This window comes from Thalassophryne amazonica, chromosome 10 (genome assembly GCF_902500255.1).
Source record: "Thalassophryne amazonica chromosome 10, fThaAma1.1, whole genome shotgun sequence".
NCBI classification, from domain to species: Eukaryota; Metazoa; Chordata; class Actinopteri; order Batrachoidiformes; family Batrachoididae; genus Thalassophryne; species Thalassophryne amazonica.
The window spans coordinates 40,918,727-40,939,915 of NC_047112.1; the positions used below are offsets into that span (position 1 = coordinate 40,918,727).

Sequence of the window (21,189 nt, forward strand, 5' to 3'; positions counted from 1 at the left end):
ATGCTTGGTCTTGTTGGATTTGTGAGAATCTACTGGTACCTTGTTTCCCATGTAACAATAAGAAATATACTCAAAACCTGGATTAATCTTTTTAGTCACATAGCACTATTATTCTGAACACTACTGTATGTAACTTCACCAACTCAGTCTGAGTTATTTCCTTCATGCATCATCATTCAGTTTTTGAGGACAGGCACCTCCAGACAGAATTACAGATTGATTTAAGTGATATTCAGTAACTCAAATCTTCTTGTATCCAGTCGTTTTGGGCTTTTTCACTCATTTTTACATTTACGTGTTGTGTTCGAGTCATTACACAGTGGATGATCCAGATACAAACAAAACACAGCTGATCTTAATTACAGTAACTGCTACTTCTAAAACCAACTGGCTGGAAAAGTGATCCATTACGTTATTTTGCATGGGGTGAATACATGTAATCCATTATTTAGCTTTGTATTTATCTTTTATTAAATGAGATTTTTTATAATTATTGTACAAAGTTGTTCGTTTTGTACAGAAAAAAAAGTAGTCATCTGTCTAAATCACATTTGAACATTTATCATGTTACACTGTGATAATCTCACTGTTAACATCTGAAATTTAGGATAAAGGTTAAAATGTGAAATATTTAAAATCACATTTACCATAACGTGATCATCTGAATCACACTGAAATGTGATTTTTTTTTTTATTAAACTGTTGTCATAAATACATAGAAAAGTGTAAAGAGGTGAATAGTTTTGTATAAGCATCATATTGTGAATGTTTGAATCATGTATATAATTAAGAAAACTAAACATTCCAAATGGGTAATGGCTTACTGCAAAGTATCAGTTACTGGAAAAACAAAATCTGGCTTTAACAATCTGCTGTGAACCCAATTCACAAAAATTATGTGAAAGGGCATGTACACGATCAAACTGAAGCTGGAATGTTTCAAAACGGAAGGGAGGACAACTGGGGTCATGAAGTCGGCAGCCAGGATGTGCACTGAACTTTTCAGTAATGACTGTCTAAACCTCACATCAAAGTCAGATACTTACTGTTGCAACATTAATCAAAGTGAGTGTGTGTGCATGTTGCTTCCGTTTACTCCCATTTCTGATTTTTACTGGTGTGACAAATAATAAATGTACTACAAGACACCACGTTTTGAGTTATTTGATGTATGACCCTTTAAAAACATACCAGCTCTACATGGTCAAATCACATAGAATCAGCTCCTTTATTTTATAAGTACAGCAAGTTGAGGCATTTGCACAGGAACTCAACATCTTCCAAACACAGTACAGGCAATACACAATATGCATAAAAGTATCAGAATTATACTGATATGCAAGTCTTTGTAGCATTCATTCAGTGAAACGAGCTCCCATACAGAGCCAGATACAGTGTACAGTCTACATTTTGCATTGTTCAGACCTTGTATACCAATGGTTTCATTGATCCACTACCAGAGGGAGTTGAAATTCCTGTTTTAATGTTGAAGTGCCTCAATTTTCAGTTCAGGAATGGGTGCATATATGGAAACAAGGCAGTCGATTGTTTTCCACGGAATGTTCACCAGGTAAATCATAGCTCCATTTCTTAATCCTTAAATCGCTTTTACATTTCTGCTGCTAGACTGGCAGCACATCAGTCCTAACACCTTCACCATGAGAGGATTTCCAGCCATCCTGGAAAAGACATCATCATCATCATCCATGAGTAGAAAAAGAAAGATCAAAGTGCACAGGGGTAGTTGAGGAGAGGAGACCAGGACAGGTGGGCAGAGAGGGGTAGTGGCTCTTCCTCAGCAGGCTGGAGAGACTTACATAGTGATTAACAAGGAGTAAACCTCGACATGGGCAAAACTTTGTTCTGAGCTGCAGAGTCTGAAGAACTGGGTATTTTACTATCCAAGGATTAACGGTGCTGGGCCGGGAAGTAGAATGCAATGCGAAGTTCAGGTGTAGCGCGGCATCTCGCACTGTTCACAGCGATTGAGTGCAGGGTGGTTGAGGAAGGTGCAGCTTTCACAGTTCCACTGGGCACCTTCAAAGTCTTCATCCCTCTGGGGTACCACAACTGGTTTGGAGTCCTGCTCCTCTTCTAAATTGATCAGAGGAAAAAAAAAAAAAAAAAAAAAAAAGTGAGGCACCCTAATCAATGTGACAAAGGGAAGATTGAAATAACGTGACTGTCGTCATCTCAGTGGCAGAATAAGCCGTGGCTGCTACTTGAGGAACAGGCATGAGGCATGCATTCAATAATCAAACCTTCAGGCATAAACGCTGACAGACATGAGTATGCACTCAATAGCAACATTTCACATCTAGTTTCCATGCCAACAGATTTGCACAGGCTCCCGTGAACTAAAGTCTGTCAAATCAGGGGTCTCGATTGTCAAAGGAAATGTTCCATGGGGGGGCACACACAAAACAAGAAGATCTGAGTGTTAAACCAGAGTTTGCCTAACTTTGTGCATGGAAACCCAAACTTGTGTTTTGACTATTAAGTTCTCTGAAGTTTCAAGATGCACTTTTGTGTTCTGAAAACTGCAGTAGACAACATTTCTCACCTTTTTTACCCAGCTTAGGTGGCACAACTGGACCGGGCTGAATGTTAGCATAAAAGTTGCTTAATGTTTTTGGGTCAAACTTCCCTGTGAAAGAAAACAGAAATCAGACACAGTCCTGGGCAATGTTATTAGCACCACTTGATTTTTACACACATTCCCAAAGAAGTCAGCATAAATAATCCTGTTGCACTTACACTTGTGGTCATGAAGTGCTTTGAAAGACTGGTCTCTCAGCACATCAGAGCCTGTCTGCCTCCCACTCTGGACCCCCACTAGTTTGCCTACAGGGCAAACCGCTCCACAGAGGACGCCATCACCACAGCTCTCCACACTGCGCTGAGCCACCTGGAGCACCAGGGGAGCTATGTGAGGCTGCTCTTCCTGGACTTCAGCTCAGCCTTCAACCACATCATCCCCGAGATCCTGGCTCAGAAACTAACACATCTGGGCATCTCCACCCCCATTTGCCAGTAGATCAAGGACTACCTCACAAACCGCCCACAGTCCGTGAAACTTGGCCCCCACCATCACATTCAGCACCGGTTCCCCTCAAGGCTGTGTACTGAGCCCCCTCCTGTTCACCCTTTACACACACGACTGCTCTCCGAACCATCCCACAAACACCATCATAAAGTTGCGGATGATACCACCGTGATTGGGCTCATCTCAGAAGGGGATGAGACTGACTACAGATACAAGGTCAGTCGACTGACAGCGTGGTGTTTAGCTAACAAACTGCCACTGAACACCACAAAAACAAAAGAAATAATCCTGGACTTGAGGAAGAACAGGGCTGACCCAGCCCCGCTCTACATCCAAGGGGGCTGTGTGGAAAGGGTCAGCTCCATCAGGTTCCTGGGAGTGCAGCTCTCTGACATGCCTCTCCTGGACTGCCAACACCACAGTGGTGGTGAAGAAAGCCCAGCAGTGACTCCATTTCCTGGGGGTGCTCAGGAGGAACAATCTGGAGGAGAAGCTGCTGTTGTTGTTCTACAGAGCCACCATTGAGAGCATCCTGACGTACTGCATTACAGCGTGGTACGGGGGGTGCTCATCAGCAGACAGGAGAGCGCTGCAGAGGGTGATCAAAATGGCCCAGGGGATTGTTAAGGATTTTATATATATATATATATATATATATATATATATGTTATCACTGTTAAACATTTGTACCTTCGTCTTCTTTCTTATGAAAACGGTGTTGTGCTGTTTGCACCTAACCCCGAGAATGTATGTGTTATTCAACCTTGTTTTAGCATGCTGGGGTCAATCTGAACTGGGAATGAAGAGCTGGATGTACTTATTATTATACAACTTGTTTTTGTAGCCGCTAACGACTGGGAGTGAAGCATGACGGGGTCAGTCATGAACTGGGAGTAATAGACCTGAAGGTTGTTTTTGACTGTTGTGACGTGATGCTTAGTGTGAAGACCAGGACACTCCAGGCAGATGCACAACAGCTGATAACTGCAACAGACGAACAAGATGTGCTGACCTCCGACGATAAGAGTAAAAGAAAGAAACTGTTTGTCCTTACAGCTGCGATTATTGACGTATGTGTTTATGTTACGGGAAGAAACTTGTCTCGCGTTGTCCCCCCCCCCCCTTAGGACAAGTTTTATGATGTAATGAGGGCATCTCTAATAAAAAGCGGGAGCACAGGCCAGACTTTAGTGTAGCTTTGGTGTACAGCCTGGCCGCACTCCGCGCGTGATTAATTTGACTTTCTGTCTCACTGGTGTTTCTTGACTCTGTTTGTCTTATCAAAGGTTTTAAGAATGTTTGGAGGAGAAAATACCCAACATTGACTGGGGGCTCGTCCGGGATCTCAACAATACCGGAGGTGTCCAGCGGAGGTCGTCAAGTCCAGACGTAAATCCTTGGCCAAGGTCCGATCGATTGATCGTGTCTGCAATTGTCGACCACCGTTGGCATCGTCTGGTTGACGAGATTTTCCCGAAGAAGACAGACAGGAAGTCGAGTCAGTGAGTAAAATTTCTTTGTAACAGTACTGAGTGAGTGGTGATCAGATCACATAAACAGTTAAATTCCGCAAGCGATGATACAGAATCGTCTGTTAATGCAAAGCAGTTAAACTCTGTAAGGAGGGTGCGGACTCCTCTGTTTATATACGCGTAACGGTAGGGGATAAAAGTGATCACATAAAACAGTTAAACTCCGTAAGCGATGTACAGAATCGTCTGTTAATGAAACACAGTTAAACTCTGTAAGGAGGGCGGACTCCTCTACGGTTGCGAGGGACGCACGTAGTTAAATTCCGGAAGGAGGATACGGACTCCTCTGTTTTAATACGTAAAGGAAATCCGGGTAGAAATACGTGCACTGTAAAAAAGCAGTTAAATTTGGCAGGACGGCGGAGTCCCCTAATGCAGGACATTAGTTAAATTTCACGGGAGGGCGAGCTCCCCTGGCATAAGAATACGCGTACGATTATTAAAAGTGTTTCTATGTGTAAATAGTGTTTTGTGTAAGTGTAAATAACTGTGTGAAAGTGTAATACTTTGGACAACGTTAGTGACAACCGTGCGTGTGGAAGCAGAGGCAAGTGATTCCGCTTCCTACGGGGAGGTGAAAGGAATCAACCACACGACGGCAAATTAATTGTCACGTCCAAAGAAAGTGTGAAAACTTCAGATTTAGAACACCCCTAGGTGTGCCCCCCGTCTGAAGTCCAAATTATAACAAGGGATAATAAAAATGGGGGGTAAGATGTCTAAAAATAAGGAAAATTTATCAACTGACGACTGGAAATTTATGGAAGCAAAAAAAAATCCAAAAGCAACAAAGAAATTGGAGACCTGGATAAATAAACATGACTTTGACGGACGACTGAACCTGATCAGTATACAGAAGCTAAAGAAGGAGTTAGAACAGCAACATAAAGGTGATGAGAAAAGATGCAGAAAGTAGGGGCAGATTTAGTGGCATTTTGGGAGGAGGAAGCAGAGAACAGACAGAAGGGAGCAGAGAAGCGACGATTAGAGAAAGCAGGGAAAAGAAAGCTGTAGGTAAGGCAGAAGAAGATGTGATAATTCATCATAATTCTCAGTACAGTCATTATAGTTTTCTCCACTAAGGTCTGACTGTTTCAATGCTTGATATTTTGGCATAGTTTGTTGGAAGGCCAGATTACACTGTACAAATGTATTTGACACCATTTTGCCAACCATTGTTTTGATATAAGGGATCACACAACACATGCAAAGTCCAATCAGAATTAGGACTATAATCACTGGTGTCACCATTTTCAATAGTAACTGCCAACATGGTCCTGAAGTCAACCAGGACCAGGGATTCCACCGGTTCACGGCTAGGGTGTCTTTATGCATTGCATCACGAAGTTTATTCAGCTCTTCCAATGCGTCCTGCATATCCACTGAATGAATGGAGTCTGGGATGAAAGTACAGCATGTTGTGTTCAGCAGAACACAAATTCCTCCCTGTGAACCAGTAAGCAAGTCTAAAACCATGTGATTTTGCATCACCATGGTACGTAAAGCATCTATTTCAGTGTTTTGAGCTGCTACTATTTTTTTAGTTACATTCATGAACAGACCCAATCGATAATTCAGAGTTTCAATCATTAATGAATTTTTTCCCACTCCTATCCAGGGGAACAATGAATGTGCTATTTTATCTCCTACAGACCACAATTTTTTGGTCCTTTAGTACATCCGAGCCCCACATGTGATCATGTGGTAACACATCTGGGTATATCAATCTCCTCCGTCTGGTGCTGCCATTCTTCTCTGTGGAGGTCCTACCACATATGTATGGTCAGTCACCTGGGTAGGTGCACACACACCACCCCAATTTGGTGGGAGACTCATGTACAGTCTGGAACCACAAAGCCAATAGATGTCATCATACACCGGAGTACCATTTACAGGTGGTAGCAAAAACTTACTAACAAGCACATGATTCATCCGTTCCCCATGGACAGGAGCCTGTATAATTACATCCCCGTCCAATGTGATGAAGATAAGTACCATCCACATATGTTTTGGCTAGGCTTAAATTATTTGATAAAACATACGTTTGGGTACACAGACGTTTCTTAATTTTACCTACAGTTTTATTCCCTGTCCCGTAAAAGCAATTTGGGAATGGCCGTTGTGATGACAATTTAACGTGATGATATTTTTGCGTTTCCCTTCAGTCTAGTCAATGGAGCAGCACTTGGGCACGCTTGTACGTCCTCTGTTGAAATCCCTATCATATAAGTGGTTGCACTGAGGCAAGTGGTGTTAGAACTGCCCCCGAAATACAGTTTGATTATGCATCCGTATGATAAGACATTCTGTCACCCTAGCAGGGTACGGTTTAGCCGTCAGAGCTGGGTGTGTTGAGGATATAGGTATTTGCAAACAAACATAACAATTAGTAACGTAATTCCATAGCCAATAAATGAACATATCTGTACCACATATTAGTATGGTATATATGAGGGTGTCCATCTGTCTCGTTCACATTATGAATAAACCTCTTCTGACGTTGCTTGCGTTGTTCTCTGGCTCGGTCCACAGTGAGCTGCAATTCTTGGGTCAACCACCAGGCCAGGAATCCGAGGAGCACGAAACACACTAAGATCACAACGCAACCGGCTGCCCTACCAACAGTCCGGCAGCGGCGGCGCTGAGCACGCCGCTCCGGGGTCTGCTGTAGTTCAGTCATGATTGCTAGGATACAGTGTCGTTAACCACCTCACCTAATTATTCTGCAGTAAATGTGTTTAAGTTATCTCTTTCTGTGTTAATGTCTTTTTCATAAAATTTGCTAATGTTTGTTCCTCATCTGCTGTTTTAGTATCCATGTCAAATTGGTAGACGATATGGTCGTCCATAAAGTATCTCAAATGGTGTTAACCCTGATGGTGTTGGTGTATTCTCATATACAATTTTACTAGGTCCAACATTCAATCCAGGTTCGTTTTGTCTCTTCTATACATTTCCTTAATCTTATTTTTATTGTGCCCTTTGTCCTTTCCACTAATCCGGCACTGTGTGGTTGATAAGCACAATGATTTTTGAGATTGACCTGTAGCGCTTCTCCTACGTATTGCACTGTTGTATTAACAAAATGCGCTCCATTATCTGAATAAACTGTTTCTGGTATTCCAAATCGTGGAATGATGTCTTTGCACAATGCCTTAGCCACTGTAAGTGCATCTGCATGTTTTGTAGGGAACAATTCTACCCATTTTGAGAAGGCATCAATTACGACTAAACAAAATTCCTTCCCTTCATGTTTACTCAGCTGTATATAATCCATGTGAATCACTTGAAAGGGATATTGTGGTGTTGGAAATTTGCCTCTTTGGGGTCTCAAATTGCCTTGTGAATTGTGTTTTGCACATGTCATGCATGCTCTACAATGCTGTTTTGCATATGCATCGAACCCATAAAGACAAAAAATAGATTGCAATTGCGATATCATACCCCCTGATGAGACATGCGTCACGCCATGGCTCATAATAGCTGCCCATTTAAACATATTTTTTGGCAATATGGGTTTCTTTTGTGGGCATACGTACAAATCATTTGCATACGTAGCTCCTTTATTTATCCACATCTGTTTTTCTTTCAGTTGCCTGCTGTTGCATGTCAGCAAGCAGTGTATGACCTAAATGCAAATCTGGAGTGGTTTCCTGTACAACAAAAATAGAAGAAGCTGCTGCTGCCTCTTTTGCTGCTCTGTCAGCAAAATCATTTCCTTTTGAAATACTGTCAGAGCCCTTGGTGTGAGCCGCACATTTGCATATAGCAATTTGTTTAGGCAATTTCACAGCCTTCAGTAGTGCAGTTAGGAGTGTGGCATGAGTCACTGGCTTTCCAGATGATGTCACCATTCCACGCTCTTCCCACAGTTTTGCAAACACATGCACTGTGCTAAAAGCGTACTGGCTGTCTGTATAAATTGTTACAGCCGTACCTTTAAACAGATAGCAAGCTGCAGTTAAAGCAACTAATTCAGCTGCTTGTGCTGAAAATGAGGAAGTATTGAAAAGCTCACAACTCCAGTTCAAGCTTGAACTGTTGACGTGATGAGTTAACACACTCTTAGCCTATGAAGCTTTAGCTGAAAAAGTAATAAGACAAGTGGTGTAGTCGAATAATACAGAAAAACGGTTCATTTATACCAGTCAGCCGAAGTGATGTATGGTGGTGGTGTGGTGATAACAGAATCTTTGACAGACTGCCACGAAATGTGTCAGGTTATTGTGCATTAATATCATTATTGTTACCCATGACCCCTGAAGACGTTACGACATATGCAGCCTCTCTTATTCCTGAGGATTGGCAGAAAGGCATAGCCAGACATAGAGTAAAAAGAGATTGGAAAGGAGTAGGAAATCCAACATATATTGACGCAATAGGAGTCCCCAGAGGAGTGCCTGACGAGTATAAACTGGTTGATCAAATAGCAGCTGGATTCGAATCTTCCATCTGTTGGTGGTGTTCAATTAATAAAACGTGGACAGAATAAACTAAGTTAATAAACTAACTAACTAAGCTGGGTGATGCCTACTATATGTTTAACAGGTGATAAACAGGTGGGAAATGTTAAGGATTTTATATATAATATATATATATATATATATATATATATATATATGTTATCACTGTTAACATTTGTACCTTCGTCTTCTTTCTTATGAAAACGGTGTTGTGCTGTTTGCACCTAACCCCGAGAATGTATGTGTTATTCAACCTTGTTTAGCATGCTGGGGTCAATCTGAACTGGGAATGAAGAGCTGGATGTACTTATTATTATACAACTTGTTTTTGTAGCCGCTAACGACTGGGAGTGAAGCATGACGGGTCAGTCATGAACTGGAGTAATAGACCTGAAGGTTGTTTTTGACTGTTGTGACGTGATGCTTAGTGTGAAGACCAGGACACTCCAGGCAGATGCACAACAGCTGATAACTGCAACAGACGAACGAGATGTGCTGACCTCCGACGATAAGAGTAAAAGAAAGAAACTGTTTGTCCTTACAGCTGCGCTTATTGACGTATGTGTGTATGTTACGGGAAGAAACTTGTCTCGCGTTGTCCCCCCCCCCCCCCCCTTAGGACAAGTTTTATGATGTAATGAGGGCATCTCTAATAAAAAGAGCGGGAGCACAGGCCAGACTTTAGTGCAGCTTTGGTGTACAGCCTGGCCGCACTCCGCGCGTGATTAATTTGACTTTCTGTCTCACTGGTGTTTCTTGACTCTGTTTGTCTTATCAAAGGTTTTAAGAATGTTGGAGGAGGAAAATACCCAACAGGATCACTGGTTGCTCTCTGCCCAGCCTGGAAGACACTGCCAGCTCTCGCTACCTCAGCAGAGCTGCCAGCATCAGCAAAGACACATCCCACCCCAGCGACCACCTGTTTGACCTACTACCCTCTGGCCGACGGTATAGGTCAATCAAAACTAGGACAAACAGACTCAGGGACAGCTTTCTCCCCAGAGCGATCACTGCACTGAACAATAACAAATCACTCTAATCCGCACCTTTCAAGTTTCTTGTGCAATATCTGTAAACCATGTGCAATTTTCCTGTGCAATATGATTCCACAGTTGTATATAATTCTCGTTTTACATTTTACTTGGTCCACATCTGATTTTTTACCTTATGTTTATATTAGTTGTACATATACTCTGAATAATTTAACGTTAAAATTTCACTATCTTTTATATTATATTATATTTATATTACTCACACCACGGAAAGCACCTTTTTGGAGTTGCACTCAAATCTCATTGTAATGCAAATTACAATGACAATAAAGGCAATTCTGATTCCGATTCTGATATAAATCAGAGTATCTTCAGTCATAAATGCAAACTGACCAAATCTGTATAATCAGAATAATTACTAAAATGTTCATTGTTAATGAACAAAGGAAAGAAAATCTATCATAATAGTGAAACATTCCAAACATAAAATTTTAACAATTATTAAGACCGTTGACAATTATTTGGTTGCAGGAGCTTGTGTCGCAATAATAGCCTCTAAATGTTTCTTTGCGCGACCTAGAAGGTTCTTGCATTCAGTTTGCTGTTAGGTTCTACCACTCTTCCACCACATGTGATGAAACAGTTTTACAGGAATCCTTTACAGAGCCACAGATGTGAGCTCAAAGGTTTTTAAATGCAACATAGGTCATGTCTCACTGCTGGCCAGTTTAAAATGCTCTACTCTTTGCTTTTGTCCTGTTGTGTATGTGCTTTGGGTTGTTGTCCTGCCAAAGGCCATTGACTTTCACATCAAGCATGCTGTTCTGACAACAGACAACATATTTCTCTCTAAAATGTCTCTGTAATATTCTAACTTAATTTGTTTGATATATTCAATTCCTCCAGAGGTAGTAAAGCAAACCCACAGCATGATGGAACCTCCACCATGTTGTAGCTAGGTTATTTGTTTATTTATGAGCTTCAACACATCGATGCACAGCATTCCCAAAGAGCTCTAGTTTGGTTTCATCTGTGCATAAAACACTATCCCCAAAAGACTGACATACCTATTAAAGTTTCTGCAAACAGTCTTGTATTTTTATCTGTTTATTTCAATAAGAGACTCACTCCACATTGGCATTCGCCCACCGACTCCTACTTGGATTAATCAGACTGTCCAGGAATTTACAATGCCAAGATTTCAACAATTAATTCAAGAATTCATCCAATATATATGTACATATATGGAGAGATAGATAGACGGATATATCTCTTATGTCTATATATAGGAAGATTATTAGAAACCGAATATTGAATTAAATGTTGAAATCTTGGCATCGCAAATTTGTGGAGGGACTGGCTGAGTGGGTGACATATGGTATGGACTGATCCACCACCCTAGACTGTTCCAAGTCAGCCTGGAGCTCTTTAGCCATTTTGTGTTGTGTCATATTGTGATTATTGTGGAAAATATTGTGTCTGTGATACAGTAAATGTATGAATTTTGAAATTTTACAGTATCTAAGTATTTTGACAATGGAACTGAAAATGAACAAGATGTGCTCGCAGCATCACCTTTATTTAAGGGGTTTAACAACAACAAAAAACCAAACATTCATTAACCAGTAAGGAATTACCCACTGTTGTGCACTGTGCCTCCAATTTCAGATCCTATAAATTGCACAAACTGGGTTTGAAACTCTTTTTCACATTTTTTTTTCCCCAAGATAAGAGAAGGGATACACATGATGGACATGATCATTTCCAAATCACAGAATGTGTCTTGAACCATTTTTTTTTTTTACATTATTATTATTATTGTTATTTTTTTTTTTTTTTTTAATACAAACATGCTGAATGGTAAATCTGGAGTAGACATTTCTCAAAAACTGAGTCAACACACAAGAGGGAAGCTTATTGAGGAAAAAGCAGTACAAAGTGTATTTTAACATATTTAGTATTTATTCATTTAACCGGGTAAGTTAAGACAAAAATTCTTATTTACAATAACGACCTGGTATCTCAAACTATGAAACAAATGTGTGTGACACATTGTATTTTACACACATCTCTAAAACAAGCTGTGTTTATCCTAAATGATGTTTACAGTAACACTAGACATTTAATTTTAAAAGTCAAACACGTGAAAACATATTTAAGGTAGATAAAAAGTGATTTTCATGATATGTTCCCTTTAATAATACTTTCAGAACAAGGAGATTCATCTTGACTATTATTAATTTTCAAACCTCATCCTTCACAGTACAAATCCAGATTAAGAACTTCTTCACAATCATAGTTTTATATGTATAAAATAGGGGTCCCAGCCCTGCTGGTGCTGGCAACAACGGATGCAAAACAGCATTTTATCAGCTTCAAAGTGGCTCTATGATGAAGTGCACACTTGTTGATGCTTGCAAAACAAGCATGTAGCACAAAAGTCCACCACACACACACATAAAAATAAATAACTTTTTAGAAAACATTTCCATGAACACGAACTACAACAACGCCCCCCGCGCCCCAAAAAAGGAGCTTTGTGCTGGCCTCGTGTCTGTATGTCGTCTTTTTTCTTCTACTGCTCTAAATGAGAATGGAGCATATGTGGCCACCTCAAGGGGTGGCATCTACATCTAGGAGACATGCTTGCAGTCTATTAAGGAACTGCAATTTAATGTCGTTCCTGTCCATCAAAACTTCAGCTCATTTTTTTTTTTGTGACAGTGAGCAGAATTTTGAGCATATAGTCACATTTTTAAGCAAGCTGCTTGTTTTCACTTTCAACACTTCTGGTCAACATAATTACTTTTCCTAATGTCCTTAGGGATATTTCAAGTGTGAGTTGTGTTTAACTATGTAACTAGGTCCAATGAGCTTTGGCTGCAAGCAGCCAGTCGCCTTTAAATGCTGCATCTGTATGCAGAGTGACTGAGCCTCATCCATCACTTTGAATCAAACTCTCTCAGCTCCTGGGCTTGGCTCTTCCAAGATCAATGTCTTCAAGTAAATCCGACACACTTCAAAGGGTTATGTGCAGCAATGTACAGTTGTGTGTGTGTGTGTGTGTGTGTATGTGTACCTCTAGATGGCAGTAGATCTATCTCCTTCAGGGTGCAGTCGATATCAATCTGAAGTTTTCTGTTCAGAGTTCGCAATCGGGTCATTTCTTCAGGCTGCAGCAATGAATACATCACTTAGAGAAAAATAGACGACCACAAGTATTTGGAATACATTTTCTGTTATTTCTAAGTTTGTATGGTGACTTACAATATAGTAATGATCCATAAATCTCTGAATTCATCTCCCATTCAAGTACACTTAATGTAGATGTGGAACATAAATGAGATACAATAGTCATTTACACATTGCTCAGATTTGATTAATTTAAAGGGTTTTTGTTCTTCTGTGGACACTGCATAAAGAAGTTCAATAGCCAAAATCCCACCAAGACATTTAGACAATTTCACAGCCTAGGGTTGTCTGTGACCTTTTGCAAGTTCAACAATCTGAGTATATGTAAATATAAATTCAACAGCATCTTTACACAGAACTCTAACATGAACTAGTTCCAAGTACATAATATCAATAATAAACTTTCAAAGAAAGTCTGATCATTCAGTGAATGTGCCTGTCCATTCAACAGACAACAAATACTTCCACATTCTATAGAACGGCAAGAAGAAGAAGCAGCAGCAGCTCCATTAATTGCATTTTATCCAAAATACCTTTAGTAGCTGCAGAAACATTGATGTTTGGCGTTTCATAAAAACCCAAATTTGTCATGAAACGAGGAGGAACATTATGTGTACCATGAGAGAGCATCTGCTGTGACACTGCTCAACCATACACCCAGGTGGGAGGAGCCTCAATGCTAAGGTCACCAGGTACTACGAGACTATTCCGAGGGGAAACCCACACTAACACTTGGGTGCAGCAGATAGATGACTACATTTTGTACAGACAAGGTGGGCTGCTATTCTGTCTGGTTAATCACAACTCAGGACCCAAAGAATTTCTGGGAGGTGTTGGATGCAGCAATGCAAAGCATTAGTACATGTTCCCAAAGAGGACCTGCTCAGTTCCACTCAAAAATCAAAATGATGTCCAACAACAAGGATCACCTAAGACTGTTAAAAGTGTCTGCAAAGACTACAGCTGGCAACTAGCTGATCACAGACATACATACACGTTCTGCTTTTTAAATCGTTTTGATGTCTGCTCCCAAGTGCCTTTCAGAATTTCCCAGTTTTGGTGCAATAAAGCACATCCATCCATCAATTATTCTTTAAGGAAAACATCTGAGAAAAAAAAACAAAAAAAAAACGCTACATCCGACATAAGTAAGTTTTGCTTTAGTCTGTGGGCTTTGGCTTGTTAAAGACAAGATGGAGCCAAAAATAAAGAAGCAAGGCCCTGAATCCCCAACAGCTTCAGTGGTGTAACTCAATGGTCATCTATTAACACACTGTCATTGTACTGGGTGGGTTTCAAGCAAGACTGTGTGCAACTTAGAGAATGTGAACAAGGGTGTATCTGATAAGTATTGGAACCACCCTGGGTAAAAATGCTGACAAAAATAAATGAGTATTCTACTAATTAGTTCAAGTTTAATCAATTAAATAAGACACTAATTTAAGGAATCATTGGTGTATAAAACTATATTAATAAATTAGACACATGCTCTGTGATGAATGAAAGACATCTGTTTACAGTCTAAAGCCAGCTCAACCACACCTTAAATTTTTTTTTCCCCAGAGTAAAAACAAGCATTTTCTATGGAAAACTGCAAGACCAAACCATCCTCAGCATTGTCACTCAAAATGCACTATGATGCATTTTGTCATATTACAATGAAATTACCTACAATCTGGACAGACTTGTACTATTCGTAAACTATCAACCTTTACCCAAGTGACCGCTAATGTTAGAAAGAATGAAATTACTTCTCTAATTTTCCTAACACATCTGCTGCAGGTCAGGATAAATAAGCCATCAGAGTTATAATTTGTCTCAATGATAAATTACACATATTGGATCAGTACTAAACAAGGGGGTGGAACATCTCCAGTAGGTCATCAATATACTGTAAGTATGATGTGAATGTAAGCGTGACTGGTGCTTACTCTGGGAATAAGACTTGTGGAGTTGACTCGTCGAAAACGTCTCTGCAGGGCATCATATTCCATGTTGTTGACATCAGCCTTTAGCTGCTCCAATTTCTGCTTCTCCAACAGCAGCTCCTTCATCAAACGCTCCATCCTGGCTTGTTGGTGAAGCAGAAGTGCTGGAGAAACAAATGCACTGCATATTTACAAAGTACGTAGAACATTCTTGAGAGAAGTAACTTAGCAGCAGTTTAAGATGTGTGAAGCAAAAAAACAGATGAAAAACAAAAACAAATAAACATCCCACCCCACCTGCCAAAACCCCCCAAACATTCTGCTACAATGGAGGTACGCTACTGCCAAGATTACTGTGCAAAATACCTAAAGTTAAAAATCTGATATTTATAATGTGGATAAACTGTGGTGTTGATAATGTCTATAAAAAATGAGACAAATACATTTTTTAGAGTGCAGCCCATATTTGTATCATTTAAAAAAAAAAAATACAGAATATACAAAGAAAACAACATGGTATTAAAAAGTGTTTTTATTTCAGCAGTACTCTGTTATTACATGCTAAAATGATGGGTGACAGCAACTTCAATAAATGCAACATAAAACAGTGAAAAGACAACAATCGCTACAAATCATTAGAAGCAATTTGCACTACAAGTAGTCAGATTTACTTTTTCTCAACACTGCACCCAGTGAGTGAAAACTTCATACATTCTTGAGAAATTCTGGTTTCTCAGAATGCAAAAGATGGAGAACCACGCCCTACTTTTTGTGGGTCAGGCTCAAAACATCTAAATCACCCCTTGAACCTGTCCATTTTAAAACAATCAGACATAAAAGTCCTTAAATAGCTAATTTATAAAGCTACTCAATTTTTGCTGTTCTTGACTGAGATATGATTAACCGCCACTGTTTGTAATTGAAAGAAATCTGAAAGTCTCCGAGTACAAGATGAGTTGACTGAATAATGCAACAGGTCATTCAGCCTTCATGGTACAAACAACTTTGTTAAACCTCAATAAAACCAAAGGACTCCAACAACTATATGTCAGTGCACAATTAAGTGCTTGTGAATGTAGTTCTAAGAACTGTCACATTCTCAGAGTGATTACAAATGAGGATTCATCTGCATGGCTGACTAAGCAAAAAGGAATATGAAACCTTTTCATATAGGACTAGCTGCACTCCACAGGTCTGTCACAGGCAACATCTTAATATTTATCAACTGTTCTTATTGTTAAGAGGTCAGTGAAAACTATGGATGATTACTTATTTTTGGCATGAACAACACTGAAAACAGTCTCTCACACACACGCACAGAATAGGAGGAAGCATTTTTCCTACCTTGTGTATAGGCATAGTCATCAGAGCCTGAGCTTGAACGTCGTGGTAGTTGCTCAAAATGACTGGCAACAGTTCCTGGCAAAGCAGAGATGGGCAGGATGGGTGCAGGTGTAGCGTTGCGCTCCCCGTGGTCTACCAGGTTGAGAAGAGACTCTCCCACAGGAGGTGAGCTAGAAGGTTTCTGTGCCTGTCCTCCTGGAGATACTTTGATCTTGAAAGTGTATGGTGACTGCCCTGGCTGTGGGGAGGAGGCAGGTCGAGGTCTTGCAGGACCTTGGTGCTGGAGGTACATTCCAGGATGGAAGGAACCTGCCCCTGGTCCAGTCATACTAGTGCCCCTTGAGGGGGAGCTTGGCGATGGGCTGGTGGCCATGTAAATACTTCCCTGAGGGTGGGGACTATGTACAGGGGAGCTGCTGCGAGGGCGCGGTCCCTCAAAGGTAATCTCAATTTGGTTCTTGAGGGAGCTTTTTGTGTGATAGGGCCTGTAAACTGGCTGCTGCTGCTGGGGTTGCTGCTGGTGATGGTAGGGCATGCTGGGAAGTGTTGGAGAACTAATAGGGAGAAAGGCATATTGCTGGTGCTGAGGCTGCGGCTGGACTTGATGCTGTGGGGAGCTATAAGGTGAACCATATGTGGGAGTACTGTAGGGGGACTGCTGATGCGGATACACCGGTGTCCCAGAAGAGGGCCAGGGTGCTGGCTGGGGGCTCTGGGAAGGCGAAGGGCGCATATATAGTGTGGTGTTGCTATTGCTACCATAGGGACCTGGAGTAACTTGCAGGGCCTGTGGAACACTGGGTATACTTTGTGAAAGTGTGACAGTTATTGGGTTCATAGTGTACCGCGAGCCAGGGGAGTAGGTTGGAGACATACCCGGCATGGTTGGTGGAGGTGTAGGAGTGCTAGCTGAGCGACTTTGATCAGTCATGAAAAAAGGATTGTAACCTGGGGACGGGGCCATGTTTGCAGGGGCTGAGAGAGGTTCTGGATAGCTTGGGCGCTGGGGCTCAATATGACTGTCACTAGTGCTGTGCACTAAGGATCGACCTACTCCCACTGCCGCTCCATTTGTCTTGCCTGCATCCGAACCTGGGAAGCCCAAGCTAATATGCAGCATATGGTTTTGACTGAGGCGTCCCTCCTCTGGACTGTGGTGGAAGTCTCCATACAAGTATCTATTACTCTCTTGAGCCAGCAGGTGGCAACAGAGATCCAGGTTGTTATTGTTCTGGGAGAAGAGAAGAAAGTGTCAAACTGGTGAACTGAACAAGAACACTCAACTTCATAAGCAACAGTTACACTGGTGCCCAAGTTGGGTCAGGCGTATTAACAGAACTCCTCATATTTGAAAGAATTTTGATTTAACCTTTTTTTTTTTTTTCAGAGAACTGTAAAGTATATTAAGCTGACTTTTATGTCCTGTAAATGAAGCTTCCTGTCAATTTTAGAAACACTGAGGGTTTTGTTGCCAACACCTGTTAGGTATGAAAATTGTAAGGTGCATTTTATTTCTACACTGCAAGAGCAATGGTCAAAAGTTCCCTGGGAATGTGAGCTCACCTTATTTTGAAATCAGGTGATTGGGGAATGCTACCTTCTTTTTACAACTATGACTATATTAAACTGCAATGAATAAAGAACACAGTAATAACATTTGTGTCTACTCTTTTGTGCCAATATCACTGTTCTCTAAAACCAAAAATATGTTAGGTGGAGAGAACACACCACACAGAACAAAATAGACAGCTTGTAAAGAACACAACTGAACCAGCACTGCCCTATCACAGAATGAGTCAAAGAGTCTGGGATATAGTGCTCCATGAAGACCAGCACATGAACAAACATCAGTGATTGTTAAGAGTCAGGTTGAGGTCAGGTCTGCCAAATATTGCCACATATGCACCATACAACGGAAATACCCTAGGTGCTGCTGACTGGCACCCATTCAGAAAGATACTTCATCCATTCCCACCTGACCAAAAGCAGTCATCTCACAAGAGATACGGAGGCACCCCCTTAACTTTTCCCAGCTGTGTTCAGAATAATGATGCACCTGCGCACTGGATCATACACAGGGAAGAGCACCACATGGCCACAGTGTCATAGCTGATGTTCCCTTACAGAGCAAGTTGTACCCCTCAGTCTCTTTGTGTAACTAGTCATTTGACACATATATCACAGCAGTCATAAGGCGTGAGGCAGGGTACACTGTGGACAGGATGCAACTCTTTCGCAGATCTGAAGTGGACCTCCCACATAGATTCCATCAGGAAAAAGGCACAGCAGAGGATGCACTTTGTCAGACAGTCTGTCCTGGGCATCTCCATGTCTATTTGGTTTCCCTCTGCCTCCAAACATGACAGGCACAGCAAACTGTTGGGTGTGCTCAAAAAATAATTGGAGCCAGCCTGCCCTCCATCCAGGACTTACAATGGTCCAGCACCAGGAAGCAAGCTGGTAACATTTCTGCAGACCCCTCACACCCTGAACACACTGTATAAACTACTCCTCTCTGGTCGACGTTACAGAGCGCTGTACGTCAAAACGAGACACAGGAATAGTTTCTTTCCACGGGCCATCACACTGATGAACAATTTAATCTGCCAAAACACTCACTAATTGATATACTCATGTACAACTTAACTTCAACCTGTTTCTCTATTGCTCTTTTATCTTACTTGCACATTTTTTTACTGTGAATTATTCAGTGTTTAGTGTATATTTATGCATCCGTACAGAGAGAGTGCAGGTCAAACCGAAGTCAAACTCCTTGTATTCTTGTGGATACTTGGCGAATAAAACCTATTCTTATTCAGATGCTTTTAGACGCACCATCGTTAAACTCAGTTAAGACTTGGCAAAAACCATCCTTGTGAAAACAGGTTTTACATCGTTTTTAATACAAAACATATATAAAATAGGAAACTATATATTTGAAATCTGTGTAAAAGTAAAATAACCACATCAGGATACTTAAATAAAACAAAATTCTGTGACAAGACTGGTATAGTTAGATCCATATGTATGGGATATGTGGGAGCTCTATACTTTCCAGTATAGGCAAAAGCATAATGTGACAAAATGTAATTCTGGAAAAGTTTATTAAATTATCCAAATTCTATCACACCTACTTCAAAAGAAGCAGAAAAAAAGCTCATCGCTCGTTATTACTATTGTGCCAATTTACCCCCGCCCCCATAAACTAAAATTCTACATACTTTGCTACTGACCTTGTGTTTTTGCCATATAGATAGCATGTATACCAGTCTACAATTGCCAAACAAGCGGTGAAGAACATGGCTAAAACTGGTTTTAGGCAAGGTTTTGCTAGTGTCCTGGCAAAAAACAGGTTTTAGGCCATCTAAACCCCAACCCTGGGTAAAAGCTACAAGTTTGTTGTTGTCACAATTTAAAAAAAAAAAAAGGCACTTCTACAGACCTCAGAACTCTACATAATTCTCCAGAATCTTTTCACAAAATAAGTAACCATTGTCGACATAGATGACATAACCTACTCTATGTTACATATAACTAATGACTGCCAATTGAAAGTGTAATTTTTTTTATTGGAGGGACACTGTGCGCAGAGAAACTGACTTTATGTGTAAGTTCTGAAGTTGGGTCTTGTTGGAAATGATTACGAATTCCTCAGACAAATCAAATAAAAAATACCAAAGGGTATGTCAATTTGACAGTGGCATTGTTTTTCCAGCAGCCTACAAGCAGCATTCGCTGGCATATGGACGAGTGTGCATGTGTACCTGCAGAAGGTATTGAGACACCACCCCCTCTGGGATCTCAGGAAAACGCTGTTTGAGGTCCTGCAGGATGTGGTAGTCCAGCTGAGAGCCTCCCTGTGCCATCCTGAGCCAGCACCGAGCCTCAGCAAGCCCAAAGCTGCAAATGCCAAATCACCCGACGTCGTCTCATCCCCTAAAGATACTGACATGACAGACAAAAGAGAAACTTATCAGAAGTCTTGAAACGATCATGCTTGCAAATTGTCTGTCACGTCAAAGCAAGATTTCAAAAAGAACGTCAGCATATCAGGACAAGCAAGCAGCTTTCCCGGTATGAAGTAACATTAGCAGCAGCGCCAACAGTGTTCCCGTGATTCTGTTGTTACTGCCAGACACACCTGAGCAACGACGACACATACCACTGCTAGCTAGCAGGCTAATTAGCAGCGTTAGATAGCCTCCCAACAACCACAGTTGTGTCTTGTTTGGCTACGACACAGTATAATATTACCACTACGGAAACGCTGCCTGACGAAGAGACACTTCTCGTAAAACGTTACCCAGTTACATAAAACAAACTCAAACTACATTCATCAACACTATAACAGCTATCTTCATTGCTATGCTAATCGTAGCTGGTCAGTTGTCACAAGCTGCTCGGTTGTTGATAGATTAGCAGGCTAAAGTCAACGACTGCAGCTTAATAATATTTACCATCTCTGAAGAGGATTTCCCGCGTCCTGGGCCATATCCGAAAACCGATGAGCCCGGTCAATATATTCCAAATGGTACAGTGAAGACTGTTAATCTTTGTTTTCGATATAAAACTTGTAGTTTCGCATTCCAACGTCGGGCCCCTGCGGCTGAGGCACATAAAAACTCGCTAAATATCGCGATAACGTCAAATGTTCTCGGTTTATATATATATATATATATATATATATATATA

General features: G+C 41.0%; 1 protein-coding gene across 2 annotated transcripts; it reads right to left on the reverse strand.

Annotated features, from left to right (window-relative positions):
* Positions 1-1,153: 1,153 nt before the first annotated feature.
* On the reverse strand, positions 1,154-21,117 carry tab3 (TGF-beta activated kinase 1 (MAP3K7) binding protein 3). Of its 2 annotated transcripts, XM_034179888.1 has the most exons (7): positions 20,955-21,112; positions 20,262-20,442; positions 16,498-17,728; positions 15,157-15,317; positions 13,113-13,206; positions 2,564-2,647; positions 1,154-2,094 (listed from the first exon to the last, which is right to left on the reverse strand). In XM_034179888.1, exons 2-7 carry the CDS (start codon positions 20,361-20,363, stop codon positions 1,949-1,951), a joined length of 1,818 nt encoding a protein of 605 aa, XP_034035779.1. In that variant the 5' UTR covers positions 20,364-20,442; positions 20,955-21,112; the 3' UTR covers positions 1,154-1,948. The 2 variants fall into 2 exon arrangements, with proteins under 2 accessions (XP_034035779.1, XP_034035780.1); XM_034179889.1 differs by lacking the exons at positions 1,154-2,094; positions 2,564-2,647; positions 13,113-13,206 and adding an exon at positions 13,804-14,048 and having other exon boundaries at positions 20,955-21,117.
* Between the last annotated feature and the right edge of the window lie 72 nt (positions 21,118-21,189).